The sequence below is a fragment of the Centropristis striata genome, chromosome 7 (genome assembly GCF_030273125.1).
Source record: "Centropristis striata isolate RG_2023a ecotype Rhode Island chromosome 7, C.striata_1.0, whole genome shotgun sequence".
In the NCBI taxonomy this organism is placed as follows: Eukaryota; Metazoa; Chordata; class Actinopteri; order Perciformes; family Serranidae; genus Centropristis; species Centropristis striata.
This window is the reverse complement of record NC_081523.1, coordinates 24,574,518-24,602,183: the sequence shown is the minus strand read 5'-3', so window position 1 is coordinate 24,602,183 and position 27,666 is coordinate 24,574,518. Positions and strand designations below refer to the sequence as shown.

At 37.7% G+C, this 27,666-nt stretch overlaps 4 protein-coding genes across 5 annotated transcripts in view; 2 read left to right on the top strand and 2 right to left on the bottom strand.

Annotated features, from left to right (window-relative positions):
• LOC131974836 (rho guanine nucleotide exchange factor 28-like) overlaps nucleotides 1-9,368 on the bottom strand; it is a 46,525-nt gene extending 37,157 nt beyond the window's left edge. For both annotated transcript variants that reach the window (XM_059337318.1, XM_059337319.1), the window contains exons 1-5: nucleotides 9,148-9,368; nucleotides 8,010-8,053; nucleotides 3,157-3,298; nucleotides 2,194-2,303; nucleotides 1,336-1,522 (exon numbers count right to left, since the gene is read on the bottom strand). In XM_059337318.1, the coding sequence (XP_059193301.1) occupies nucleotides 1,336-1,522; nucleotides 2,194-2,303; nucleotides 3,157-3,298; nucleotides 8,010-8,042 (472 nt within the window). In that variant the 5' untranslated portion in view covers nucleotides 8,043-8,053; nucleotides 9,148-9,368. The remainder of the gene's footprint in view (nucleotides 1-1,335; nucleotides 1,523-2,193; nucleotides 2,304-3,156; nucleotides 3,299-8,009; nucleotides 8,054-9,147) is intronic.
• Nucleotides 9,369-10,766: 1,398 nt separating this feature from the next.
• On the bottom strand, nucleotides 10,767-15,989 carry utp15 (UTP15 small subunit processome component). Its single transcript, XM_059336998.1, has 12 exons — nucleotides 15,831-15,989; nucleotides 14,960-15,074; nucleotides 14,751-14,843; nucleotides 14,463-14,647; nucleotides 14,062-14,240; nucleotides 13,399-13,524; nucleotides 13,036-13,171; nucleotides 12,818-12,902; nucleotides 12,176-12,331; nucleotides 11,975-12,076; nucleotides 11,608-11,741; nucleotides 10,767-11,479 (listed from the first exon to the last, which is right to left on the bottom strand). Exons 2-12 carry the CDS (start codon nucleotides 15,047-15,049, stop codon nucleotides 11,179-11,181), a joined length of 1,587 nt encoding a protein of 528 aa, XP_059192981.1. The 5' UTR covers nucleotides 15,050-15,074; nucleotides 15,831-15,989; the 3' UTR covers nucleotides 10,767-11,178.
• Nucleotides 15,990-16,430: 441 nt separating this feature from the next.
• Nucleotides 16,431-19,291, top strand: LOC131974617 (transcription factor BTF3-like). The gene is made up of 6 exons (XM_059337000.1): nucleotides 16,431-16,566; nucleotides 17,422-17,490; nucleotides 17,582-17,695; nucleotides 18,200-18,401; nucleotides 18,497-18,553; nucleotides 18,898-19,291. Exons 2-6 carry the CDS (start codon nucleotides 17,422-17,424, stop codon nucleotides 18,942-18,944), a joined length of 489 nt encoding a protein of 162 aa, XP_059192983.1. The 5' UTR covers nucleotides 16,431-16,566; the 3' UTR covers nucleotides 18,945-19,291.
• A 115-nt stretch (nucleotides 19,292-19,406) lies between these two features.
• Nucleotides 19,407-27,270, top strand: il12b2 (interleukin 12B 2). Its single transcript, XM_059336999.1, has 7 exons — nucleotides 19,407-23,335; nucleotides 23,472-23,735; nucleotides 24,007-24,109; nucleotides 24,255-24,442; nucleotides 24,999-25,147; nucleotides 25,240-25,350; nucleotides 27,081-27,270. Exons 2-7 carry the CDS (start codon nucleotides 23,573-23,575, stop codon nucleotides 27,213-27,215), a joined length of 849 nt encoding a protein of 282 aa, XP_059192982.1. The 5' UTR covers nucleotides 19,407-23,335; nucleotides 23,472-23,572; the 3' UTR covers nucleotides 27,216-27,270.
• Nucleotides 27,271-27,666: the final 396 nt, after the last annotated feature.

Below are 27,666 nucleotides of genomic sequence, written 5' to 3'. Positions count from 1 at the left end.
TCTTTCAAATATAAACTTATTAACTTACTTGACTTATTTTACTTATTTCTGCTTTCCTTTGTATTATAGTGGGCAGTAGAAAGTGTTAGCATGAGGGCTATCAATGCCTTAAAATTAGTGCATGAAATAGTTCAAATTACTTTTAAAGAGATTTTGTTTTATATTCAAATTGAGGTTACAGATCAAAAAGACCTGGTCCTTAAAAAACAGCTTTTCTGTTTGTCCAAGAATATTCTGCGTCCACAACTCATCAGGGTGCATGCCTCGTGGAGCTTTAAAGACAGATTTCACGAGATAACACTTTTGCCAGCTGTATTAAAAATGTCAGTGCTCAATTTTTCATGGCTGCACTCAGTCCAAAGTGAACACAATGATTCCAAGCTCCAAGCTCTTGATTTTGTGACAGAATGAGGTTTTGTTCAGATTTTCCAGATCTTTGAAAAAGCAGAATGTACTATAAACAAATGGTAAGCACATGAGCAAAGTTAGGGATTGATAATTCAGTCACACACAGCATCGGCAGTAGGGTGATGTCATAAGCTGTATTATCAAATTAACTGCAGACATTTACAGGGAGACGCTGCAAAGAAACAGACTGCCTTAACTATATTAATGCTAAATCTAGTTTGTTGTTGATGTAGGTGGCCCTACACAAACACTCAGATCATAGAAACAGATGGTGGCATGTAGGAAACAAGATGGTCAGCACAAACAGACACACACATACACAAACACACTTGCCTTCTGATATATTGTGCTCAGCCTAGGGCTACTTCCAGAAGGAAAGGCTCTATTAACCACATTACACGCTGCTTAATTGGCTCTGATGAATTCAACAGGAGCACACATGCGACTATGTTCACTTCCGATTTCAGCCCAGTAAGCATGGAAAATGGGAATGATGGTGGCGAAGAAGAAGAAGAAGAAGGGGGGCTGAGGGGAGTTGAAGAGTTCACCTTCCTCTGGTAGCACTGGCTCCAAGTTTCCAGTGCGATGCTGAGAGCTGAGGTTATGACAAAACCTGTCAACTGTCTCTGCTAACTAACTGCCCACAAGAATGTGTTCATGAACTGACATGCAAATAATAAAATATAGTGAATCCTTCCTCAGGCAAAACTGCATCTGTTTCTAAACATTTACCTCTTTCATATGTCAAGATGCACTACAAAGTTGCATGTATTCATCTATTATCTGTATAATTTGCACTGTTTTTTTTTTACTTTTTTCGATTTCAAAATGTTCAGACATTATTATATAACCAAATACAATGTGCTTTTGATTAACATATCTGTGCAAGAATGCCTGTGCAGCAAGATAAGATAGTCCTGCTCTCACCGTCTCCACTGTGGCTCCCCAGAACATTCCAGGTTTGGGGGATATCCAGATTTGCCATGGCTAGGGCCACACGACGATCCATAGCCCAGCGAGAACTCTCCTGGCCCAGGTTGAAGAGACTGCTCAGCTCCCTGTGATCTGTGGAGCTCAGGCAATGTCCGTGGATTACCAGGTGCTCTGCCAGGTCCTGAGAATGAAGCAGTTATGAATAAGAAACAAGCTGTGATAACTGGTGTGCAATGCAAAACTACCACTGATGGTGAGTTGAGTCTTCTTGTTTTCATTGCAAACAACATGTTTGGAGAATTGTATGACTTAAGGTCAGTAATTCACTTTACTATAATGACTTAAAGGCATTCTCTGGAATTTTAAGAAAGTCCTTATTATTTATTATACTGGTGGTCCTTTCAGTCAGCTGCAGTCAGAATCCTGTTGCTTGAACTCTCAGATCCATGCCTTGTAGCTAAGTTACAGCTAGCTGGCTAATATTAGCTTAGCTTAGGTTAGGTTACAGTAAACTGCAGAGGTTGCCTGCCCCAGCCTTGTATCACTATCACATTATAAGCTAAGGTTGCACACTGTAAGGACGCTGAAAAGAGCAACTGGCAATACAAAGTGATTTTATTTATTCATTCATTATCCCTGACAACTTATCCAAACTCTGATTATGGGGGGACTAGACCCTATCCCAGCTGACACTGGGCAAGAGGACTGGTCCCCGGACTAACGCAGGGCAGTGCAAAGTGATTATTACATGTAAATTAATCCTTTAAACAAGCTTTATTTCCAACATTTTTTTCCAATCACCACAGGGATGCACAAACAATGTGAATGATCATATTTGTGTATCTTGGATACCTGAGCATCATCTTGGACATATTCCAATGATGCTCCACCCACCCAGGTGAGGGGTGTGGTTTCAGAGCACAGGTAGGCCTGGACAGAAACCATCTCAGCCAAGTTATGTCCTAAAGAGAGGTACAACATAGCAAAAGCCAGACTTTATTCAGGACAGATTTATACCTCTTTGTGTAGAAGAGAGTTGTCAAAGACAGAGTGAGACCCATATAGCCTTCTTTCTCATTCATTTTCTTCCTGCAACTGCCTTCTCATGCAAAAAAAATACAGTAGAAAAAATGACTAACCTTCTATTTCAAACAGGTTTCAAGTCACTGTAAAAAATTGATGCCCACCTTGTTGCAAAGAAATCAATCTAAAAATAATCTTTGATTAATAACTGAAAATAATTATACACAGTCACCCTTAAAATACAAAACCACTGGTTTGGTCTTTAAAATATGAGTGTGGTCAAAAATGCTCTCAGATTTTCATTTTGTAAGCTGATAAAGGCCTTTTTTCATTCCCTTTTTTGATGGAGAAGGAGAAAGGCTTTTTATAGTTCAGCTATTGTAGAGAGTGCTCAAGCCTGCAGGACTGCCGGTTGTCTGTGTCAACCTACACAGAGGCTCAGTAATGTTGACGTATTGTTTATGGAGCTGTTTCCCTCCTGAGAGGAAGCTGATAAGATTCTGTGTCTTTCCAGACCTCAAGTCACAGACTGTGTTTGCATGTGTGTGCGTGTGTGTGTGTGTGTGTGTGTGTGTGTGTGTGTGTGTGTGTGTGTGTGTGTGTGTGGGGGGGGGAAGATTCAAACAGTGATATACTGTTCCTGAGTATATCAGACAGGAGTGGAAAAGCTGGAATTGCCAGGATGTAGCTGTCTGAACAGGGTTTTTTGAAAAAACATTCTCACTTTTGATATAAAACATAAAAAATTACCCCGTAATACATACAAGCCCACAGACATACACATGAACTTACCGGGCACTATAAAGCAGAGCATGACATCACTTTGAGCCCTGGTGACATGAACCAATGTGGATCCCTCCAGAACAACGTAGACCTCTGCATCCTCAGGCACAGAGTCTAAACCATCCAGCAGTGCAAATACCTTGGCCTGGCCCTGAGATATATAAAGGCAAGAGAGGTTGAGAGGGAGAAGAAAGAAGAAATATTCTAGAGAGCAAATCCTGTTTCTATTTCTAAAGATACAGGATCAATTTAGAGTAAGACTCTATTCTGATGCAGTGTTCTACATTTCTGTGAAGTACACCAAATCCCCTGACAGCATGCCTCTTCAGGGTACAATAAAGCATTCCATCTCAATAAAAACAGGAATGTTTTAGTGTCTACTGCAAAGACCTGCCCTGATCCCAACAGGCCAGAACACTTTAGACTTCTGATCTGAGGCAGCAAGTGAAATAGGGCAGAACAGTCACACTGACATGCAGACAAATGATTAGTAGCCTTTCAAAGAATTTTGTGCAGGTCAGATGTCTGTGTGACATGTAATATGACAGCTTCTTTTGAATCTACATCCTCACTTAAGAGGCCCAGGTTTAGCTGCTCAAATTCTAGGTCATTGATTTATCTAGGGCTTGGCATGGTCGGATCATGAGACAATAGGCCCCTGGGCACAGACATGCAAAAGGCTCCAACATTTTTCCTACATAGGGGCAAGAGTTTGACTATTTGATGCTTTTGCCTTTTGTTGGTGATGTTGCGCTGCATTTTTTGTAGTTGTTTAGTGTATCTTTGTAGTTGTTTTATGTTTCTTTGTGGTAAAGTAACATTTTGCAGGTGAAGGTCAGAGAGAGCCCTACACTTTGGGCCCCTGGGCCTGCACCTGCTAGGCTCAATCAGTATCTATCCAGGGTGCTGGACATCATTCTAAGTGTTTTGATACATGAGCTAACACAGTACCCAAGTTTCAATACCTGTACCAATATATATATGGTTGGTTTATTTTTTTTTTTGATAGGACATACTAACTGTAGCGATACAAGAACTCCTAAATAAAAATGCCTAAAATTGACACAATTTTCAATTTTCAAATGTTACTACATAGTAAATTAATACTCTATAATACTCTGTAGACTTAAATCTGCTGCAGTAACTTCTGTCCTGAAGAAACCCAGGGCAGACCCCAACAATTTCAATCACCTACATCCTATTTCTAACTTCCCCTTTCTGTCAAACATTCTTGAAAAAACAGTTGCATCTAAGATCCATACTCATCTATCTAACAACAACCCATCTATAAACAGTTCCAATCTGGCTTCCGTCCCCTCCGTAGCACTGAAACAGCCCTGGTAAAAAATCACAAATGACCTCCTCATTGCAGCTGACTCAGGACTGTTATCTGTCCTCATCCTGCTTGATCTGATTGTGGCCTTTGACACCATTTCCACAACATCCTACTATATATACTTGCATCCATTGAAATCACCGACACTCCCTTAAAGTGGTTTAAATCATATCTCTCTGGTCGCACTCAGTTCATTAAACTCAAAACCATCACTTCCCAGCCATCCCCAGTTACTTCAGGTGTTCTGTTTTGGGGCCTCTACTATTTATTATCTACCTCCCCCCTTTGGCCATATCTTCAGAAAGTGTAACATCCACTTCCATTGATATGTAGATCACACCCAGCTCTATGTCTCCACCAGACACACCTCCACCCTCCAGCCATCCTCCCTCTGTGACTGTCTTCAACAAGTCAAATCCTGGTTTTCCTCCAATTTTCTCAAGCTCAGTAGTGTCAAAACAGAGGTTCTTCTCATTGTTTCAAAATCCACAATATCAAAACTGACATTGACAACTCCATAGTTTCTCCCTCTCCTCAGGTCAAGAGTTTGGGTGTCATACTGGACAGCACTCTATCATTTCATGCCCACGTCATAACATCACCCGCTCTGCTTCCTTCCATCTTCGCGACATTAACCGCCTCCGTCAGTCTCTCACACCCAACAGCACTGCCGTCCTGGTTCATTCTCTGGTCACATCTCGCCTTGATTACTGTAACTCCCTGCATTTTGGTCACCCTCAAAAATCCATCCCCCTCGCCGTCCCACCAGCCTGTCTCACCACCCTGGGGTCCAGAGCCTTCAGCCGTTCTGCTCCGCGCCTCTGGAACTCCCTCCCCTCTGACATTCTTTCACTGCTCAAAACCCAGCTCAAAGACCATCTGTTTAAACTGGCATATTTTTTGTACATTTTACTCTGACACTGTACAGTGACCTTGAGTGATTTGAAAGATGCCAATGATTAAAATGTATTACTTCAGACATGTTTCAATGATTACACTAAAAACTGTTCTGATATCTGATTTATTTCTTTTTATTTTATTTAAAAAGCAATTGTTATTTGTATTTTATCAGTATACTGAAACAGCAGAAGACAACTGAATACACTTTAGTATCAGTTACGTTTCAGTGGATTTTATTTCTGTGGATAAATGGCTGCAGTGTGTAGATGTCTAATGCACTTGTAACTGAATTTGAAGGCAGATTTCTTGCAATTTAAATATCATGACCAAACATTTGCTTTTAGTTTCAGTCCTTTAGACCGCTGTTTTTTACCAACACACTGCACTCGCATGGGAAGAAATCTATTGTAAAAGATATCAAATTGTCCACCTACAGTGGCCTCAATAGACCAGACAGCAGTGTAGCCACAAGACCCACTGTGTGGTTATTCTGGGAAACCTATCAAACCATGTACTGAGGCAGGAGTATAGGAGACAGGTTGAAAGAAAGGTACACCAAAAATGAAAATAATAAGGTTCAACTTAAAGTGCAGTGAACTATCATCAATTTAAATATCATGACCAAACATTTGCTGTTAGTTTCAGTCCTTTAGGTCGCTGTTTTTCACCAACACACTGCACTCGCATGGGAAGAAATCTATTGTAAAAGATATCAATTTGTCCACCTACAGTGGCCTCAATAGACCAGACAGCAGTGTAGCCACAAGACACACTGTGTGGTTATTCTGGGAAACCTATCAAACCATGTACTGAGGCAGGAGTAGAGGAGACAGGTTGAAAGAAAGGTACAACAAAAATTAAAATCATAAGGCTCAACTTAAAATGCAGTGTACATTTAAGATAAGCATTGAATGGTGTAAAAGTGAGAATGTTTTTAAAGGAGTCTCTCTCAATTTCTCATGAGAGTCTGTCTATTAGTCCTGGATCACCTCAACAGCTGACCTAATTTCTCACGCTATAAAACTCAGAGGCTTTTCTCTTTACTTCTCTCACTGCCTCAGAAAGAGACACTGTGAGTAATCCTGCCTCCATGTCTCTCCGTCTCACCTAATCCCACCTTCAGGTTCACTTATCCACTTATTTATCCCTAGTCTTCTGTTCTTGACAGAGAGAACTTTAGGTTTACCATAAATTTTATAATGTCTACACTGCAGTGTTTCCCTTATTGCACAGGCCGCTGGGCCAACAACAATCCATGCTAGGCAAAAAAATCATATTTGTTTAATGGCAAATATCCATTCCAGTGTTTCTGCTATATTCATTCTTCCATGAGTCAATAAAAAAGGCAGGTGTCTGTGGTTAGTTCACATGTCTGTAATATACGGCAGGACATGTGATTCATGCCAAATGTCCCCAGTAAAAGCATATTTCCAATATTATTATTATTCACCGTCAATACACTAATGTTAGCATTGTTGCTGTCATTTCGCTCGGAGTGGCTGCAAAAAAGTAAAGAAGAACTTGTTGTTGTTGTTGTTGTTACTTATATCTAACTTATAGCTGTAACTTTCAAATGTCTGAATATGAAAGGGCGTACATGCATTTTTATGGTATTATATTATCATTATATGATTCAAATTGAGTTGTCACATAAATGCACTTATTCATTCATTTGTGGGGCTCTACAGAAAGAAAGCACAGTATCTGTGGAGTAGGTGTTTCATTATGTGGGCGTCCACATTAAAAGTTTGGTGACCTCTAAGTAACCTTGAGTAAAAAGAAAACAGCATTAAAACATGTCAAATTAGAAAGGACTCAATTGACTGAATACAGTGTGCACAAAGTGTTACTCCCTTTGATCCTCAGAGAGGCATTAGTCCTCATTAATGTTTGCGTATGTTGTTAACTGAAACCAATAAAATAATATTTGATCCTGGTCCAGCCCTGTTTGACTACAGCTTAACCTCACAGACAACAGATCCATTCAATGGTTTAACACAACCAGAGACATCACAAATCAAACTGATACTAGTTCATTTCCAACACTGATTAAGTAAAATACAAATAAAAAACATCACTGTGAATGAATCACAGAGTTACTGATTTGCTAGTTATACACACAAATGCCAGGCTGCTTTTGTCACAGTTGTGGTGATGAATAAGGTTACTTTTTATCCTATGAAACTATGATTCAGTGCTCAAATAATCCAACAGCAAAACCCAGAGATGTTTCATTCACACACCATTAAAGTCCTGTTTGATCAAAGTCCAAAACATAAGTCTCCTGTCATTGTGGCGCCCTCATCGACCCTGGAGCCAAATCTCATTAAAAAAAGAACGTACAGTAAAGTCAGTGAACTTGATGACATTACATGTACAGTGTTGATGCACAAGCAGAAGACTGTTGTATCCGTTCAGGTATATCCGTACATTTAATGCATTTTCATTCAACATAATGGTTTGGTCATGAGCACAAAATGCCACAGACTTGTAGTTTTTATAAATGAGGTTGCTGATCTCTCACAGCATCCAAAACTCAATTTGCAGAGATTTTCCAGAGGGCTAACTAACTCTGGAGATTAATTGGAGAACTCAAACTTGACAGCAAACTGGAACACATACTCACATACAGAGGCACTTTCCTCCTGCTCAGCTCCATCTGCACAGCAACTGCAGGCAAAGACGGACATTAAACAGACATTTTAGAGACTAAGATGAAAACTCATACTGGTAGCCATGTGACTCCTCATTACTTCTTTGGTTATTTTGGTTATTCTGCCTGTTTCTCTGATCCTGAAGAGATTATCAAACCTGATCTGTGCCAAGCAGAGTCAGAGGTCATCCAGTGAGACAGGAACATCTTTTGATCTCAAGTGCGTGAATAATTATTTCAATGATAATGCTTTCTACCTTGGTGTGTAGAGACAGAACCAGAACACCAAATATGTCCCAATCTGATTTGCAGGCAGCGTGTGGTCTACTCGTGTGTGTGTGTGTGTGTGTGTGTGTGAGAGAGAGAGAGAGAGAGAGAGAGCTAAAGTAGGAAATCGATTGGGTTTCAGTGCTGCAGGGTTCAGATCTGTTCTTTATCAGTGGCCACTTCGTGAAGTGGACACAACAGCAAGGTCTTAGCATAACAACCATATTTTAAGAAATGGTTTCCTGTGCAGTCACATGATATTTTGCATTTATTTTTCAGATGACATTTTCATTAGATAGATAGATAGATAGATAGATAGATAGATAGATAGATAGATAGATATAGTCTTGTGAAGCACATTGTAACATCAGTTTTGAAGGGTGCCACATACATGTGTTATTACCATTAGATTTTACATCAACATTTTAATTATATATTCATTCTAGACGGAATATTACAGTTACCAAACGCAAAGCATTATCAAACTGAACAGGACTAAACTAATAACTGTGCCAGCTTTATGACAAAGAAAACCTGTTTAAAGTTGGGATGTTTATTAATGCTACACTATATTGTTTATGTATTATTAAGTATCACAAATACGACGGTTAAGCTTGAGAAACATTTGTGCTTTTTATCAATAATTCAAATGAATTGAACTCGTAGTTAAATGTTGACCTATTTAGCTGCAGAATACATTTGAGGCTGTTTTTTGCAGAGCTATATTTTACCATTCGACCAGGGTTGACATGTTAGCAAACTGTCAATAATATCGCAAATAAAGAGATATACTGAAAAAAGTCAACAGCTAGTAGAAAAAGGTTAACATTAGTGGCGTACTTACCTTCACAGGAGCAAACTCCGGCAGAAGAAACCTGACAGTTTTCTTAAATTCAGCCAAAAAAAAGACCACCTAACTCGGACACGTCTTCATTTTGCTAACTGCTAATTCAGGTGTCGGTGTTAAAAGCTACAAGTTGAGAAATGGCGTTCAGTCGGTGCCGCTGCTGTTTGCAGTGTGAGAGCTGCAGCCTCCACTGACACAGCATCCTCCTCTCTGTCACTCCTGATGCTTTCTGTCTTCCGTGTGCTCAAATGCAAATTCCTCCTTACATGTGAAACTTTACCGTTTCTGTGAGGTTACAGCGGCCTCTGGTGGACGGCGATGAAACAGTGACGAGTCCAGAGAAATGGGTAATACTATTTTATACAGTCCATGGCAGGGCTCTCAAACTCAAATTACCTGGGGGCCGCTGGAGGCAGTATCAAAATGACCAAAAAAAGACGCAAAATTACTAAAAAAAAAAAAAAAAAAAAGACACAAAATGACCAAAAAAAAGACACACGATGACCGAAAAAACACTAAATTACTTAAAAAAGACACAATGACACAAAAAAGACACAAAATTATAAAAAACACAAAAAATTACCACAAAAAAGAAACAAAATTATTTAAAAAAAGACACAAAATATCATAATATAATATCACACTGCATAATTACTCCACTACAAGTCAAAGTAAAAGTCCTGTATTCAGAACTTACTTAAGTAAAAGTACAAAAGTTTCAGCATCTAAATGTACTGAAAGTATCAAAAGTAAAATATACTAACAATGTAAAGCTGATTTTATTTTGAATGTTTCTGAATCCTTCATTTCAAAAAGATGTTTAAAAGTAAAAATACTCCTTTTATAGAATGGCCCCACTCAAATTGTTAAATATTCCCAAAACATATTGTATTATTATTGACACATTTACTATATAAGCAGCATTTACTGTTGTTCAGGCAGGATTAATTTTAACTACAAAAAAACCCATGTTTTTCATTTTAAATCTTGTCCTGAAACATAACTAAAGCTGGCAGCTAAAGGTAGTGGAGTGAAAAGTAAAATGTTTGCCCCTTAAATGCAGTTAAGTAGAAGTATAAGGTTACATATGTCAAGTTAAAGTGTAAAAATCAAGTAAAGTGCAAGTACTTGAATAAATGTACTTAGTTACATTCCACCACTGGTAGTGAACTACAGTGCATTTAATTAAATCAGCAGTACAACTACTTTTTGCTCTAGCTTGTGCTACGATCATATTTGCATAGTGATTAGGTAGTTAAACTACTTAACCATAACCATTTTTTGTAGTTAACTTCTCAAAATACACAATTTTGGCCACATTGTTTTGTTTTTTTAATTTTTCTATTAGTCTACCCTGTAATGACTGAGGCAAGATGACATTCCGGCACAGTCCCGTGAATAGTGAAACTTTATTTATTTTTGCAATAAACTCAATTGAGTGGCATTTTGTTGCTGGAATGTGACTTTCTTGTATTATATTTTATAATTTCATTTTGCATGTATATTGTCAATTTGGAAAAAAAATTTTTCACAAAATAGTTACTTTTTCAACCAATCTCAATTTCTTCCATACATCAGTGAAAATTGAACACAATTTCATCATAATGACAAGTCAGTTTCCATATGACAAATATTTATTTATATCTGCTTATAAAACATTTGCCAATGTCAAATATTATGAAAACACAAAGCAGATACTTACAGTTAAATCATACAAACAAGCGTGCTCACTCACACAAATTACATTTCAAAGTGAAATTACAAGAGTTCCAGTAAAAACCTCACTTCCCGTTCACACATTCAGAGTCTTCATACAGAAAATGTATGTTCTCTTTGTTGTCTGTTGTGTTTCAGTCACATCAACACCAGAGTGAGACCATGGAGTTTGTCAGTCTCTTAAAACCTGTACCAAAATGTTTCTGTTTGGTGACATGTAGCCTGTCATGTCAGAAAAAGTGTCTGATGTTTCAAAAAGAGATTTTTAAGTTGTCAAAGCACTCTAACCAGGTCCAAAGCAGCTTTTCAGCCTCAGGTGGCCTGTAGCTGTGGTCTTGAGGTGCTCGCATCTCCCTGAGCCAGGCCGTTTGCCCTGCTGATGCCCGTGCATGGCACCTCCTTCCTAGGAAGGGAGGAGGCGAACATTGTGTCCAACATGCCCAGCACCTCCAGGAGTTCCTGCTGATAGTCGATCTCTTTCTCCAGCAGCTCCTGCAGACGCAGCAGCTGTCGGTCCACGACTGGCGACTGGCCGATTACTGACCGATAGATGTCCACGAGCGTCTCGGCCGCTGGGACGAGGACAGGAGCGAACCGGGTGTCAACCACATTGCTGTAGAGGAAACAGGAAAAGGTTAAAGTAATCATGTTGCAAAATATTTCTGCACAATTTGATGTAAAACTTACCAAATTCCATGCATCTATTAACACATTATGTCAACAGATTAGTCTGCCTCTTACCTGATGAAGAAGTTAAGCAACCGAGAAAGCCCCTGTTCATCCCTTCCTGCCAGAGCATTCTTCAATGTCCCTCTTCGATCCAGCTCCTTTATAACAGCAACTGTGACCTCTGGCTTCCTCACTCTTATCCATGTCTATAAATAAAATCGATTATACTTTATGAATAAAATCATACTACCGCTTGTAATGCGGTGTTTGTTTGCAGGGATGCTGTTCAGCTCCCAATACTCAGAATAGAGAGTTAATTTTGTATAACTAAGCAAGAAGAGAGTAGTATATAAATTGAATAAAGGAAAACTTTAAAACAAGAAAATGATACCAACTGATATAATCTTGTGCCAATGTCATAAATACATGAAATGTTTACCTGCAGCGCTGTATCCAAAGCCTTCGATACATTAAATTTCTTCAGCTCCTTGTCGTATTTGGCCAAATACTCTTTCACTGGCTTGCTGACGAGATAGTCATCCTGGAAAAAGATGGAGCACCAATAAATGCATTTAAATAAGTGAAAAAGAAAAGCTCTATATAATAAGTCAGTGTGTGTGGTAACCAAATGCAAACATACCTGTTTAGGGAAGTAGTTTTTCCCCTTCACAAAAACACGATATGTCGGTCGTCGCCTCTGTTTGCTGGAGATTTCCTTCGACTCTTCAGGGCTTTTCCTGTGTTTGATACTCAGGATACTATTGGTCATACCCACGACAATAGACTCATCGTCCGGCTGAGGAGAAAGACACATATTCATAGTTTTACTGAGGAGAATTTCAGCCCCGAGCCAAAATAAAATTAAAGACTAAATTGGTGGTTCGTTTTCACAAACAGATGATTTGAGTCTCCAAAATAGTTTAAAGGTTGTCAGAATTCTTGAGATCATCATGAAATTCAGTCGATGGATCACTCAAGAGATCATCATTCAACAATTCCTTTTAACACGCAAGAACTCCACCTCCTGCAGCCGGATATTGGTATAGACTTGGCTTTAACGTGGGGAAATGTGATTCCTGGGAATACACATGCAAACTATTTCATATTTCCTGAGAAATACAATAACTAGAAAACTTAATCTCAAGCCATGTAACCCACTAGTTTGCAATCACCATAACTGTTAATAGATTTAATGGAATGCACCTTTATAAATGTAATTCACCTTCAAACATTAAAAAAAATTGTAATTGAACATGATGAAGTGTTGAATGTAATTTCTTACAGCCAAAGCCAGACTGAGGATGGAGGCAGCGTAGTCAAAGTTGTGGACCACTTTATAGTTTGTTGTGTTGTACACCTTTACATGCCTGAAAGACAAACAGAAGCTCACGATTAGAACACGGTTCATACAAAAAATACTTTAAAAAAAAAATGCAACAGTCATGGCAGATAGTTGTGCTTTGTCAGACATGCATGCTGTACATACACCCGTCCCAGTACCTGTCCAGAGAAGCTGACAGCAGTCTCTGTCCATTACTGCTGAGACACAAACATGTCACAGTTTTGTGATGGTTCTTCAGTGACACCAGAGGCTGGCCTCCTTTTAGCAGATCCCACACTTTGACATAGCGTCCCCCTAAAGAGAGAGAGAAAAAAAAGATGTTTTTAAATGCTCCTGGTGAACGCTGGTAAATATATTGTAGCATGTGAGTGTCATTTTCAACTTAAGCGAGGACGAAAATGCCAGAAACCCTTTAATTCAGATAATTAAAAACTAGTAACAGAATTTGAGTTTGGTCTGAGCAGGTGGACATTTTTTTCTGGATGCTCCGACTGAACATGATGAACAGATCTGCTGACTACCTGCAGAAACAAGGAGTCCCTCAGAAGGATAGAGAAGCAGACTCTCCACTGGCTGGCCATGGTCCATGGTCATCACACTCTTATCGGTTCTGGCATCAAACACTTTCACTGTGTGATCATAAGATCCTAGGATAAGAACATCAATTGTTAGTCACACAGAAACGGACCAAACTCTTATCCTGGTCCTCATCCTTTCATTCACAGTGCCACTCTGTCCAACAACTCGAGAGCAGAACTTAAAAGTCTGATTACTCAGTTTATCTGCAATTACTATTGACATTGCATATAAATTGACAGAATTACACTTTACCATAGGAAAAAAAAGTAAAATCAGAAATTACTGTCTGATTTTCATATTCCAACAGTCCTTTAATGCATTATGTGTGAGGAACTCAACAGAAAAAATAAACAAATATCAGATGAAAACAGTGGCATTTCATCAAAATAATTTCATTCTACAGGTCTCATTTAAAATTTGAGAGAGAGAAGTGGACAAGTGAGGTTGTAAAATGTTAATACTTCAAAATGTCTAGTATGTGGAGCCCCCATTTTTCTCAAATGTTGATAACACTTGTGGGCATTCCATTTTATTAAAAAAAAAAAAAAACATTTTTGAAGAAACTGCATAAAAGAGTATTTGTGAGTATTGTGCTTCCCTCTCACCAGTAAAGAAGAGATCTCTGTTGAGTTTGCTTGTGACGCCACAGCGGATGTAATCTGTGTGTTCTTTGTATGTGTTGAGCTCTGTCGCATTTGGGATGTCCCAAAGTCGACATGTGTAGTCGTCTGCCCCTGTGAGGATCTGGTAACGGTCTGAGGTGAAGTCTGTGACATGTACAGCCCTGAGCAGAAATAAAATTAGAGACAAAAATATATCCGTCAGCTCCTTTTCACAACCAGATGTTATAAAGTCAGATCAAAAGGTTGTCAGAATTCTTGAGATCATCATAAAATTCAGTCGATGGATCACTCAAGAGATCATCATTCAACATGCCTGCTTTCTAAAACTCAGTCTTTAGGCCAGGACTACACAACTTTCAGACAGTGACACGTGGGATACCTACTTTGTATGCCCTTTAAACATCCTGAGTGCCACCTTGCCGCTGACATCAAACAGCCGGACCACCGAGTCCTCGCATCCTGCCACTAGCAGCTGACCATCTGACCTGAATCTCCCACAGTACGCAGTGTCCTTAAAACGAGTAAATGTCTTGACAGGCTCCTGGGAGAATGGCCCATAAATGTGGATCTGCAGAGAAACCAGAGTTAGAATCAGGAGATGCACAATGATACTTGATTATTCAGAGAACTGTGTGTTTTATGGGGTGAACAATACTTAAATCCATACATACTCTTGTAAATGCTGTCACAGCAAAGTTATGTGGAGCCACTGGGGAGAAGTCTATGTTTGTGACTGCTCCAAATTCTTTTATCTGGACCGGAGCCTGCGAGAAGAGAAACAGATGCATTGTTAAGTTTGAAAAATAAAATGGATGTCTTTTCCTTGCTTACAGTAACATTAAATATTTAAATATTAAAGAACACAGTCGAAGAGATTTACTTTGTAGTTTTTCCAGTAAAGTGTGTCTTGTGTGACTTTTTCTCCAAGTTTCGGGTAAACTTGGATTTTTGTAGGTTTAAATGAAGCCATCTGTGCTGATCACGGAGTACTCTATCTGGCAAGATACAGGAATAAAGAAAATATTAATATATAGCAAGACATATGACATTTGGACTTAGTAAATCACTTAAACCACACTGACCTGCTGGTATGTACTTTTATAAAAAACTAGTGCTGTGCAGCCCAACAATGTTAAGAATCATTATATTTTGAATTTTAGTTGCTGATTAAACCCCATTAAGCGGCTTTAAAAAAATAAACTTTAAGTGTAAAAATATGACAAGGCTTCAACAAGGAGCTGAACACATATACAGAGAACGTGACTGTCAGACAGAGTAGTAACGTGAGAACAGAGTAACGTGGTTTGAATAATTTAAGATACTTTAATTGAATGTTACCGTGGATAAAGCTTAGCTGAGACTTTCTTGATCAACAAATACCAATCCGCAAAGAAGTCATCAAACTCAACAAAGACTGAATGACAGAGTTCACACTGAAAGTTTTTTACCAAACAGCATCACAACCAACCAAACTATGCAATGCTAAGCTAACGGGTTCGGTATCTTCAGACAGTACATTCCTTCATCAAAGTTTAGTATTGCGCACAAAGAGCTAGATCAAATATAAAAGGTGTGTACAGTTAACCTTAACCTAATAGTATAAATGCTACGTGGTGTAACTCGTTTGAAAATAAAGCACCTTATTAGAAAAGATACTCGAGCCAACGTGTTCAGCACAGCAGAAGTTAGTTAGCACACTGCGCTACAGAAGCCTAGCATTTTCTACTAAACTGCATTTTGATGATTCTCACCTTTAAACGAAAACCGTCCGGGAATACCGACTTATTTTTTAAAGTATGATTGGTTGAATTTAGATGATACCGATGTTGCTTATCCAAGTAAACCAAAAGTTGCACATTTTAAGGAATTATCACGTTGCCTCTCGGTGCACTGGAGGACGCCATGATTACAAACGTGACTACTTCCGCTATGAACGACAAATCTTTATTTTCCACTGAAAGGAACACGTTTTTTCCCCCTACTTTTCTTTAATATTTTTAATAGCACGGATGGTGAACGTAGAATTCGGTATCTTTAATAGGCCTAAATGTACATTAGCTTAATTTATTTATTACTTTACTTTAAATAACTCTACTTCCTTTTAGGTGAAATCTTGCAGAAATATTGTACCGTTTTGACATATTTATGTTTATTATTTCGTAAATGGTGGCTTATGACTTAAATTTTAATTGGTTGTTAATAGAAATAGCTACTAACGTTAAAAAAAGTTATCAAGTTTAAAGAGTTCGCTATTTTAAGTACATTTTAGAAAGTATGTAGCTGTTGGTCATAGTTTCTGCGACTTCAAAAACCTGACTGGCCATTTTTTATTATTTAAAAAATTAAGTTTTAAGTTAATTATGAGCACATATTTTGAAAAACTGGGCACATCCGGCAAGTTTTCGATCTCAGTGCGTCACGTCCGGTCTTCACTCCTTTCTCTGAGCTTCTATCGGCTGTGTGACCCGCGTGTTTACACACTCCCAGGTCAGTTCACGTCTCTGCAGGCATTAAAAGCTGTCTCAGCCTCATATAATTTTGACAATGTATAAAAAGCACATTTCCCTGAGTTATATTACGCGCTAAGGAGGAATAGGTTAACTATACCCGAATGTTAGCATCAGTTTGGTGAGGCCTTAGCTAGCTGTTTAGCTTGGCTAGCTAACAAGCCGACAGTTCAGTTGTCATACTTTATAAAAACCTGAGTTAAAAAAGAGGTTTCCATGTCTCGGTGGCTGAAGGATCACGCATGAGGCCAAAGCACACCTTCTTTTCGGGCCATGCTGGGAAACAAAGGCTGGTGAAGTTAGTAGCTAACTCATCTCCCTTCGCAGTACATAGTGTTACCAGCCTAACTTAACTTAGCCACTAACTTTAGCCGACAACCTCTGTCTGATTCATGCAGAACTTGAGTCGAGACTAAAGAGTGTGCAGCTATTTTTGGCTTATTGCAGCTGTCGTTTACTGTGCCAAAAGGCAAAACGACAGGGGGATTTGGGGGACTTTTAGGTTTGGCACTTAATTGTAACTGTAAGTTCCTAGTAACTAATGAACTGTGAAAATCACACCTTGTGTCCAGAGTTTCATCAGGAGTCTAATTGTTATTCATGAAATGTAAACTTGTACACTATTTTGCATATTTCTCTTGAAATGAGAGTCATTTCAGGATCAAATTATTAGATTACACTCAGGGGAGAATGTCTCCACAACTGGTGTTACAAACAAAATCAGAATTAATAATTTGTATGAAATGACTGATGACTACGGTGCTTTCATATGTCTCCCAAAATTAGTAAAACAATATTAAATTTGATCATGTGTATGCACTGTTCTTTGTGTCAGATGAAGGAGTCGATAATGAACCAGGAGAAGCTCGCCAAACTGCAGGCTCAGGTCCGCATTGGCGGCAAGGTGAGTTGAAGTCCTTGCATATTTTTTATATTGTGAGTTTTGCCATTGTGTTATTGGTTGAGATATTATATCTAATTGTTGTGCTCTGTAGGGGTCAGCCCGCAGAAAGAAGAAGGTGGTGCACAGAACGGCAACAGCGGATGACAAGAAGCTGCAGTTCTCCCTCAAGAAACTGGGAGTCAACAACATCTCTGGCATTGAGGAGGTACAGCACATTTTTTCTGAAATGCATCAGGACAACTCTGATTCCAAAAAAGTTTGACACTGAAAAACATAATGAAAACCGAATGCAACAATTTGAAAGTCCTTACCTACATTCATTTGAATACAGTACTAAAACAAGTAACGCTCAAGCTGGGAAACTTTTGGTTTTGTAAATATGTCCGCTCATTCCCAATTTTTTTGAAATTGGGCTTGCACACAGACAGGTCATCATCATCATGATATTGATGTTCTTGTAAGAGGGCTCTCCACCTACAAATGGAGCTAACATACAGCATAAAACTAACTGCCAGACTTGAGAAAAAGCAGGCAGTCTGTTTCCATCAAATAAAGCCTTTAATTACTGTATTTTCATGCTGAAGTGATAAAATATATTGGCAAAATAAAAGGTGGAAACAAAGTCAATGTTATGATGTTTCATCATCCTCTTCACACTGACCTCCCAACTCCTCTTCTTTTTTTCCCCCCAATTTGTGTTTGACTGTAGGTGAATATGTTCACAGACCAGGGAACAGTGATCCACTTCAATAATCCAAAGGTTCAGGCCTCCTTGGCTGCCAACACTTTTACAATCACAGGGCATGCTGAGAACAAGCAGCTCACAGAGATGCTCCCAGGAATCCTAAACCAACTTGGAGCCGACAGTCTTACCAGTCTCAGGAGACTAGCAGAGACCCTCCCCAAACCAGGTACCCACATGCTCTTTCCTGATCTTTTTGCATGCATTAGTATATTGTGTACTGTCTAATAACAATTTCCTGTTTGTTCTTCTTCCCCCTCAAAGCTGGAGACAACAAAGCCCCCATGGTTGCTGCTGAAGAGGAAGATGATGAGGTTCCAGGTAAGTAAATTCAAACATCCCCTTTTACAACAAATATTTGCATTAATTATATTATTCATGAAATATTGCATAGCCACATCATCTACAGTCCAGAACAGCATGACCCAGTTTGCATGTTTTGTCATATGCAACATAATTTTTATCACATCTAAATCTCATTGTGTCGGGTTGTGTGTTTAAAGATATAATCTAAGCTTCTGTCACCCATGGAATTTATTTCATTTAGTAATTAAGTTTTATTTGGCTGCTAAATCAATCTTATACTCATTGAGACATTTTCTTACCTTTATCTGTGTCTGTTTTCTGTCCTCTACCCCTCTTCAACCCTCTGTTTCCATTTTCAGATCTTGTTGAAAACTTTGACGAGGCTTCAAAGGACGAGGCAAACTAACAAACACCAGGGAACATTTCAAAGACCCTCTCGGCTCACTGTTCTTTGACACAGCAGCATTTTGTAATTCTTCATCTCTGTAGTTGCTCTGTGGCTACAAACAAAAGTAGCTTTTTAATTGTAACCTTGAAAATTTGGCAAAAAATAGTAAAATTGACATTTTATGGCAACTGTAACTAAGCCTTTTGTTTGATTTGCCTCGTTCTGCAGAACAAGTGAAATTATTTAATTCAGTGGAATGTGCAAACCTTTCTCTTTCACACGCTGCCTCTCCTGTGTTGTGATGCTCACACATCAAAAATGTTTTGGTGGAATTAACCATGTAATAAAAACTACATTTAAATATCTTTTTTTTTTCTTTTTTACATTTAATAGAAAAGTGAAAAAACACTAGATGCTTCATTTTGCAGTTAAACGTGAAGTGCAGGGCACATAGGAGGCTGTGTAGACGGCAGCATTGGTTCAACTTAAAACTTCTGTTGCATGATACCATGTTTACCTTGATAAACTGTAAAGCTGTACGCTTTAAAGGGACACTTCACCCCAAAATAAAAAAATCCATATCTAGATGTTTATTGATGTGGGTTGCAAAATGTTGGTGATGTCTGCCTTCTCCAGAATAGAATGGAAGTAGTTGACACTACGTCAAAAGTACATTTGAAAATCTCAAATGTCTCCGTCTGTACAGAAACCATGACTCAATATAATCCTTGTTATAGGCAGTTTCATGTAGAAACTACTTTCTTTGTTTCATAAGTTCCTACAAGAAGCAGCTCACAATGTGCGTTTTCCTTTTTTTTGGCCTGTATTTTAGATTTTTATTGGGACTGTCAATTTAAACAGGTCAGTGCTTCCTCGATGTCTGATTATAATGTCCTCTTATAAATCCCTTAAATCTTATTTTTTTGTAGCAATTTGGCATATTTCTAAATTGAGGGCTAGAGCATTACATCTTCAGAGTTCTGCGTCATCATGAAACAGGAGCTGGAGTTAATTTTCCATCCAAGGTGCTACACAAACTCTCTAGCTCTAGACCTTGTAACTTTTCTGTTAATATATGAATCACTGTAGTTCTGGTGGAAACCACAACATACTGAGGATTACAATGTTTCTAAGAGGGTTTGAAATCAGCACTTAGTTGACCCTATCTCTGGCAGTATGCCTGTAATGCTTGATTTGTTGCCATTCCAGTCAGAGAAAGGGTCTAATAAGGTTTTCTTAATAAGAGGAAGCAATAAGTCATACCGTATACACGGCGATACTCATATCTCTGTCTGTAAGACACTGACTAGATGTGTTGTGGGTGGATGATGAAATCTCATGGGCAGCCTTCGTGGGTTGTTTCATCGTCTGGACTGAAGTCAGTTTGGGAATTTATATGCAAGTAACACATTGATTCATCTGATTCAGAGGAAAAAAGTTGGGTCATTTTTATCTTGAAGCTGTGTGGAAAATTAAGTGAGAGCTACACTGAAAAAAAAGTATTAAACAAATGGAAATTACAGTATGTTAACATACAGTACAAGTTTAAATTCATAAGACTATAATGAACAAAATTGCAAGCTCAGTGAAGCACAATGTGTTAAATGTGCTTTTCACAAATACACAGTTGTGTTCACTACATTTACTCAACTACTGCACTTCAGTAAAATTTTGAGGTGCTTGTAATTTGCTTGAATATTTCCATTTTATGTAATTTTATACTTCTACTCCACTACATTTTAAGGCAAATATTGTACTTTTTACTCCACTACATCTAGCCGACAGCTTTAGTTCCTTTTAAGGTCAGGGTTTAATGTAAAAACATGATACATTTAACCTCATAACAGTATATTACGTATTTAAAATGAGCCCTATGTTGAGAAAATTCAGACACTGCTTACATAAATGCATCAATACAAATAATCTAATAATTTATTTAGAATATATAAAACAATCTGACACAGGGAAAGAGACATTCGCGTGCATTCAATTATTCTCCACATGAGAAATGCTATTTAGATTTTTAAGGAACTGAAATCTGAGACCAACTATTTCTGTTCAAATGGCCAAACAGGTTTTCGCAGAATTCAAAGTGATAGTGTGGTTAGAATAAGTCATCATGTAGACGGAATGTTCTGTGAACTCTGCAGCACGTACTTAACACGCAGATTATACAGAGGGCATTTGTTTACCATGAAAGTACTTCACACCTAGTTTAACACAGGCAGGCTGTGTTTGACAGGCTCTGTGAGGATAAACATGAGAATATAATGTGATGTTAAAGTGTGATATGGCTGACATTTTGGATAAACTAAATTGGATTGCCCCAAACATGCAAGGGAAAGTCCTGGTGTCTCTCCCTGTGTGAAGGTGTTGTGTGTGCGCATGCCTGTGAACTCTGGGAGAATCAAAATGTTAATTCTGATGGTATGTAGAAGGGAGAAACCTTTGAAAGGTGTTTTATTAATTTTTTTGGTCGTGTTATGTAGAAGGGAAAAACCTTTGAAAGGAGTTTTATTATTATTTTTGGCCATGGTTATGTCACAGATTGAAACCGTTATTATGGATTAATATGAATACTAATTTCCAAATGAATTAATAATAAAAACAACTGATAATAAAAATACTTCCACAAGTCTTTTCTGCTAGACTCGTGTAGAAGAATCTTGATGATATAAATGTTTGTGAAAATTTAAAAACACCCACAAAATGAAGGTTATTAAATAAGAGAGACAAATAATGACCTCTGTAAAAAATTCTATTCCATTTCTATATGTTTTGTTCCCTAAAGTATGATAGCTATGTACATGTTTGATTTGTAAATTAAATGCATTATATGTCGTTTTCTGCCGTTCTCAATCTCAACAATTATAAAATACAGAATTTGGAGACATCATAAAGTATTGGTGTCTCTTCAAAACAAATGGACAAGCTGATTAAAACCGGTTAAATCACTAAATAAAGCTTTTTTTTTTTTTTTTTTAATTAAAAATCACTGATTCTCCAACTCTACTTGATGGAAACAGGACTTCTCGACGGGGCTGTGAGCTGACAATTTTTCAGCCTGTTTTTTCTGATACTTATCATCCAGCGATCAATGACTAAAATCCTTCATGCGGTTAAAATTTTTGTGTCAAAAACCACCAAGATCTAAATAGAGTAACTTAAAAATACAGTCAGTTTATGACATCATCTGGCAGAAAACCACAACACTAACGCACTGACGTCCAAAAGTGAGATCACGTCATTGACAGGCAAGCAAATGAAACTGACCTTATATAGTGCAAGTCTCATTTTATTGTGTAATGGGCATATTATTCTAAAGAAAAAGGTGTGTGTGTGTGTGTGTGTGTGTGTGTGCGTGTGCGTGCATGCTTGTGCGTGTGTGGGCACCCTATCTGCCTGATTCCAGGATTGGTTATCAGATACGGTCTATCTAACATGTGGTGATGAGTTTTTCAGCTTAAAGGCTGAGGGCAGCCCCCCCAACCCACTTCACACCCACATTTTGACACTTCTTATCTACACATCAGAGTCCCTTATTCGAAACATACACTCCTGTTTACAAAAATTTGACATGCAAAACAGTGTAGAGGAAATGCACGGCTGTTTGCTGTGAGCAGCATTATAAATATGATGGTCAGTGGTCAGTTTGAGCATACAATCATCAAGATCAGTACGACTGAACTTCTGCTCTTGATTGTTTGGCTCTTCACTTCGGTGTCACTTCAGCAAAATGGTAAGAAATAATGACTGGAATTAAATATATTTGTTAACCTGTTTTTAAATTTTACTTATTATCTGGTCAGTTAATGTTGACATTGATTGATTACGGTAGAATAACATTCTGGGCATTCTGGTCATTTTTCATTTTAACACATTTTCTCAACTAGAGCTGCAATGATTAGTTGGTTAATTCAGAAGTTGACTTACAGAAAAATAATTGAATTACTGATTTATTGTTAAATTAATATTTTAATGTTTCCTGCTTTTCTCTGTTTTATATCATATTAAACTCAATTTCAAAACAAGACATTTAAAGACATTGCCAGGATTGAGAAACAAGGATGGACATTTTCACACTTTTTCTGAAATTTTATTGGCCAAGAGATAAATAGATCAATCTAGAAATTAATCAATAATTTAAAATAACTGTTAGTTGCAGCTTTATTCTCAACTAAATACAATACAAGCAGATTGAAATGGCCCATGCATACATTTTTTATTTAGTTTGAAGATAAAGTATCACTAGCAAATTAAGGAATGATTACTTAGGTTTAAATACAAGTAATGGAACTTTTTCAACTCTCTCCTCACAATTCCACAGGAGACTCTTTCACTGTGGATTTGTGGGCTTTTGCTCGTCAGCCTCACCGGAGCACATGGACTCGACCGCTTTCCAGAAAACTGTATGTCTTTTTTAGGCTCCACATATTTTTCTATCATTATTTTTTCCCCTATCTTTGCCTCTAAATCTGTTCATCTTGACATGTTAAGAAATGTCCCTCTCTCTCTCTGTATCTGTTTTAATCTATGTTTGTGTAGTTGTGGTGGCAAAAAGGAATAATCCAAATCCAATTACACTTACCTGCCATACAAAGACCAGCGGAAATGTCAGATGGAAGTTTCAAGAGCTTCATGGAGGGATGGAGGAAGTGGATATAAATGGTGACATCCAGCAGAACGGGGTAAATCTGGCTGTCTCAGAGGTAGATGGATACATGGTGGGAAATTACAGCTGCTGGAGAGGAGAAGACATGATATCATCAACCTATCTGCTGCTGGAGCCTGAGAAGAAAGACACATTAGGTGAGGTGCTGTTCATGTCTTATAAATGCCAAGAATCTCTCAGATAGAGGAAGTTATTGTGCAAACGTACATATCTAAGATCTTGAAACTTGCTGCATGTCTGACGGGGTGGAGTATTTGTCTCTCTAGACTAGAGGATGAGACTGGAAGTTACCAAATATTGAACCCTTCTATGATGCACTTCCAACATAAGAGTCTTACATTTAATGCTATTTTTTTTTCATTTTTGGGATGAGAAAGTCAAAACATTTTCTGTTAAATCTCTTTATAGATTTTTCTATCAGTTGTCGGGCAAAATCCTATGGCTGCAACTTCAGCTGTGACTGGACCCCCAGTGGACAAACAGCGATGCGCCTTGGACTGGGCAATAACTGGTAAGGAAAATGAAACACAGATAAATATCAGTAAAGACAGCAGAAGTGTTTTATAACGTGTTTAAAGGAAAGAAGCAGGGAGAAGTGTACGTTTACATATATGACATATATTTCTCTTTGTCTGTTTTACTGCTTGCCTCTGTAGCACCAATGGGAGGAAGTCGTGTCAGTGGGTAAGCAGTGATCAGCTCGTGAATGGGAGATTCCACTTTGTGCTGCCCCACACCCTCTCACCTTACGCTGAGGAAAGCACCATGCTCGAACTAACTGCTGAAGCCGTCGTTAACTTCTCCTACCTCAAGGAAACCAAGAGCTTTTATCTCAGAGACATCGGTAAGCTGAGTGAAACTGACCTACATTAAAGACATTCAGCAGAAGACTATCAAGATTAAAGTAAATGGCATCTTTATCAAAAATCAGTGACAAGGTTGTTCAAAGATACAGTCATGGACAAAATTATTAGATCACCCATGTTTTTTCCTTGCTTTCTTTTTCATTGAATGCCTGGTACAACTAGAGGGACATTTGTTTGGACAAATTTAATGATAACAACAAAAATAGCTCATAAGAGTTATTGGGAAATTGGTCTTAAAGGATGAAAGTCAATCCATTTAATACAAATTATTAGTTTTTGGTTCTAATAATACATTGTTCAGTAAAGAAACATTCTGATGAAGTGAAAGGGTGTATTATACACATGAACAACAACTACTTAAAAGTCAGGGTCAAATGAAATTATTTTGAAATATCAGTTACAAAAACAGCTGTGAGAACTTAAAAATGCAAGATAAGAATTGAAGTACAAAAGAGAAAAAAAACCCTATAAGATACACACTTTATTGATTCTTTAATGATACATTTTTTTACCTGTCATTTTTCTTGTGTCCAGTCCAACCTGATAGTCCCCAGATTGCCAAGTGTCAGGAGGAGGAGGATGGTTCAAATGTGAGCATTAATGCACCATCCAGCTGGTCCACTCCTCACAGCTTCTTCAGTCTGGAGCACCAGATTGAATACATCCTTAAAGACGATGGCACGGTAAACACAAGTCTGAAGATCTCTCCATTTCATGTCTATCATTCTCTGCATTGTATTTAGCTTTTCTCACTGTGCGCCCTGTCTGATTTTAGACTGGACTTTCTTCATCTGCCAAGATCCCGAAGGGGATCAGCAAGCTGAGGGCCCGCTGCAGAGATCCGCTGGTGCTCTCAGCCTGGAGCCAGTGGACTCCCTGGAAAAATGTAACCTGCTAACATTATTTGAACCCAACACTGTCTGCTCTTGCTCTTTCTTTGTTCTGACATGTCCACAATGTCCTCTCATGTCCTTGTTCCTCACTGTGTGTTTCTTGGCTGTCTCCCTTTGGGGCAACAACACACTAAAGTTTGTTTTACTATAGATCAGGTCAGAACACTTTTATTGTCAACTAATTATTTATTATTTATGATTGTACTTATTTATTTGTGCATATATTTATTATTTATTTTAAAATATACACAGAAAAAGTGAAGCAAAAACCCTCATAGACAAATTATTTATTTCCTAGGAGATGTAGACACTAGACACAGGTACAGTTACCTCCCAACTTACAGCAAAGATTCAATATGAAATTTTATCAAAGCAAAAAATGTCCAATGTGGATACATGGGACCAAACCTATTACAGTTTGTCTCAGCAGTTTTGTCCATTTAAGGATCCTTGAAATGAAAATTTAGATAATACGTAATTTACCATGTAGGCGTTCAGTTGAGTCTGTCTGCCTTTAGACAATTGTTCTCACGGTTTGTATGTTTCTTGGCCCAGTACATTTCTGTATAAGTGTGTTGGCATTTCTGTGTGTGTTGGTGGTTTGCCACTGTGCAAAATGGCTATTAAAAGATCTTTGTGCTTCCTTCCTTTTTGTATGTTCCTTCCTTATTTATGTGTTGCTCAAGTCTTGCATACAACTACTGTCTTAAATTAGAAACCCCACTGAATGCAATGTAGTAGTAGTCCACATTTATGTATTAAATGTACATAGGAGTGGACAAAATATAAGACTTTATGTTTCTCACTAGAATTGAGATGAACAGAAACACTTTTAGATGCCAGTACTTTTAGTTTCTAATCACTATTATGTGGCTTACAATACTTGAGTAGCAATTGGTGTCTTATTTTATCACAGAGGCTATTGTCAAAGTTTTATTCAGACTTATTAATTTATTGGTGAAGATGAAAGCCTATTAATGATATTCAACTGTTGGTTTTAGTTGTTAATGGATGAGCAAAAGCAGCTTTTCAGTAATACTTTTCATTTCATTTGATACTGTCAGCTTGTTTAAATATCTGGCACGTTTTGAACAGTCTTTGTAATCCAACAGTAAAGCCAAAGAACAAGTAACATTTTTTGGGGAAAAATTAAATATATATTTTTTTTTACTAAAACAGGAAGGAGAACAATCAGAAAACCTTCTTAGTGAATGCCTGTTACAGTATAATTCTAATATTTTCAGTTTTCACATCAATATCATTATTCAACAGTGATAAACATGTGTGAACAATGCAGAGCCTCAACTATTGCTGAGAAACAGAAAACTGCAGCAAAGGTTCATCATTGCTGCACCCATAAGTCAGATTAGATGCTGCCAAATCTTAAAAAGTAAAATCAATGTATTTTTGCTGAAATTTCATTAATGGGCAAAAAGCAGGAGCATTAAATTACACCGTTATACAGAGAATTAACATGAACCACTGTGAATGAACTAAAAAATTTTAAATGTTAAAGCATTGAAAGTAAATAAAATATTATCTCTTTAAGTATTCTTATAGGAATTATAATTAATATTCATATAATTATAAGACTTTTTTTACACATTAAAATGTATAAGACTAAGAATAATATAAGATATTAGATTATTATTATAAGATTAATATAAGAATACATTGCTTGCTCTTGTCATCATCACCGTAATCTGTCATTAACTCATTGCAGGTGAGAACAGGGAAAAAGAACCTATGCAAATGCAAAAACACTGCAAAATTTTGCTGCCCAGAGTTGCCGTCTGGGTACCTGGACAACTGCCAGAAGAGAAAGAAGAACAGAAGGGAGAGGAACCACACATCTTAGAAAGAAGATGCTCAATACAAAAACATTGCAACTGGGACCATGTGGGTGTACTAATACCTTTTATTTGGGAATAGTGAAAAATATTTGGAGGTAACGACACAGTTATTCAATTGCATTTCTAAAGTTTGAATTATATACCCAGTTTATTGGGTGCACCTCAGTTGAGGCCAATGCAATTTAATGAAATAACTGCAATAAATCTATTCCTTCCTGAAGGTTGTATTGTTCATTTTTTGTTAAAATGGTCTGCATTTTATTTCACTATTATTGTTTAACATTTTATGGCTTTATGGCGAACATGTAGTGGTAAATATATTGTTATTTCTAAACAGAGAATAATTTTAATTTCTTTCATATTGTATTTAGTTTGCATGAACATTTCAGAAAGATTAAAAATGCATGAATTATCATGATTGACACAATAATTGTTTTAATGATGCAGCTGACAAAA

What these genes read in the sequence shown, in the direction of transcription:
- utp15 (XM_059336998.1), bottom strand. Translation starts at nt 15,049, where the DNA reads ATGGCTTCATTTAAACCTACAAAAATCCAAGTTTACCCGAAACTTGGA. An exon ending in GGGACTCCTTGTTTCTGCAG is followed by an intron (nt 13,172 to 13,398) that starts GTAGTCAGCAGA and finishes CTCTCTCTTTAG; the next exon opens with GGGGACGCTATGTCAAAGTG. An exon ending in AAAACTACTTCCCTAAACAG is followed by an intron (nt 12,077 to 12,175) that starts GTATGTTTGCAT and finishes ATCTTTTTCCAG; the next exon opens with GATGACTATCTCGTCAGCAA.
- LOC131974617 (XM_059337000.1), top strand. Translation starts at nt 17,422, where the DNA reads ATGAAGGAGTCGATAATGAACCAGGAGAAGCTCGCCAAACTGCAGGCT. An exon ending in AGGTCCGCATTGGCGGCAAG is followed by an intron (nt 17,491 to 17,581) that starts GTGAGTTGAAGT and finishes TGTGCTCTGTAG; the next exon opens with GGGTCAGCCCGCAGAAAGAA. An exon ending in AGAGACCCTCCCCAAACCAG is followed by an intron (nt 18,402 to 18,496) that starts GTACCCACATGC and finishes TCCCCCTCAAAG; the next exon opens with CTGGAGACAACAAAGCCCCC.
- il12b2 (XM_059336999.1), top strand. Translation starts at nt 23,573, where the DNA reads ATGGAGGAAGTGGATATAAATGGTGACATCCAGCAGAACGGGGTAAAT. An exon ending in CTTTTATCTCAGAGACATCG is followed by an intron (nt 24,443 to 24,998) that starts GTAAGCTGAGTG and finishes TCTTGTGTCCAG; the next exon opens with TCCAACCTGATAGTCCCCAG. An exon ending in AGTGGACTCCCTGGAAAAAT is followed by an intron (nt 25,351 to 27,080) that starts GTAACCTGCTAA and finishes AACTCATTGCAG; the next exon opens with GTGAGAACAGGGAAAAAGAA.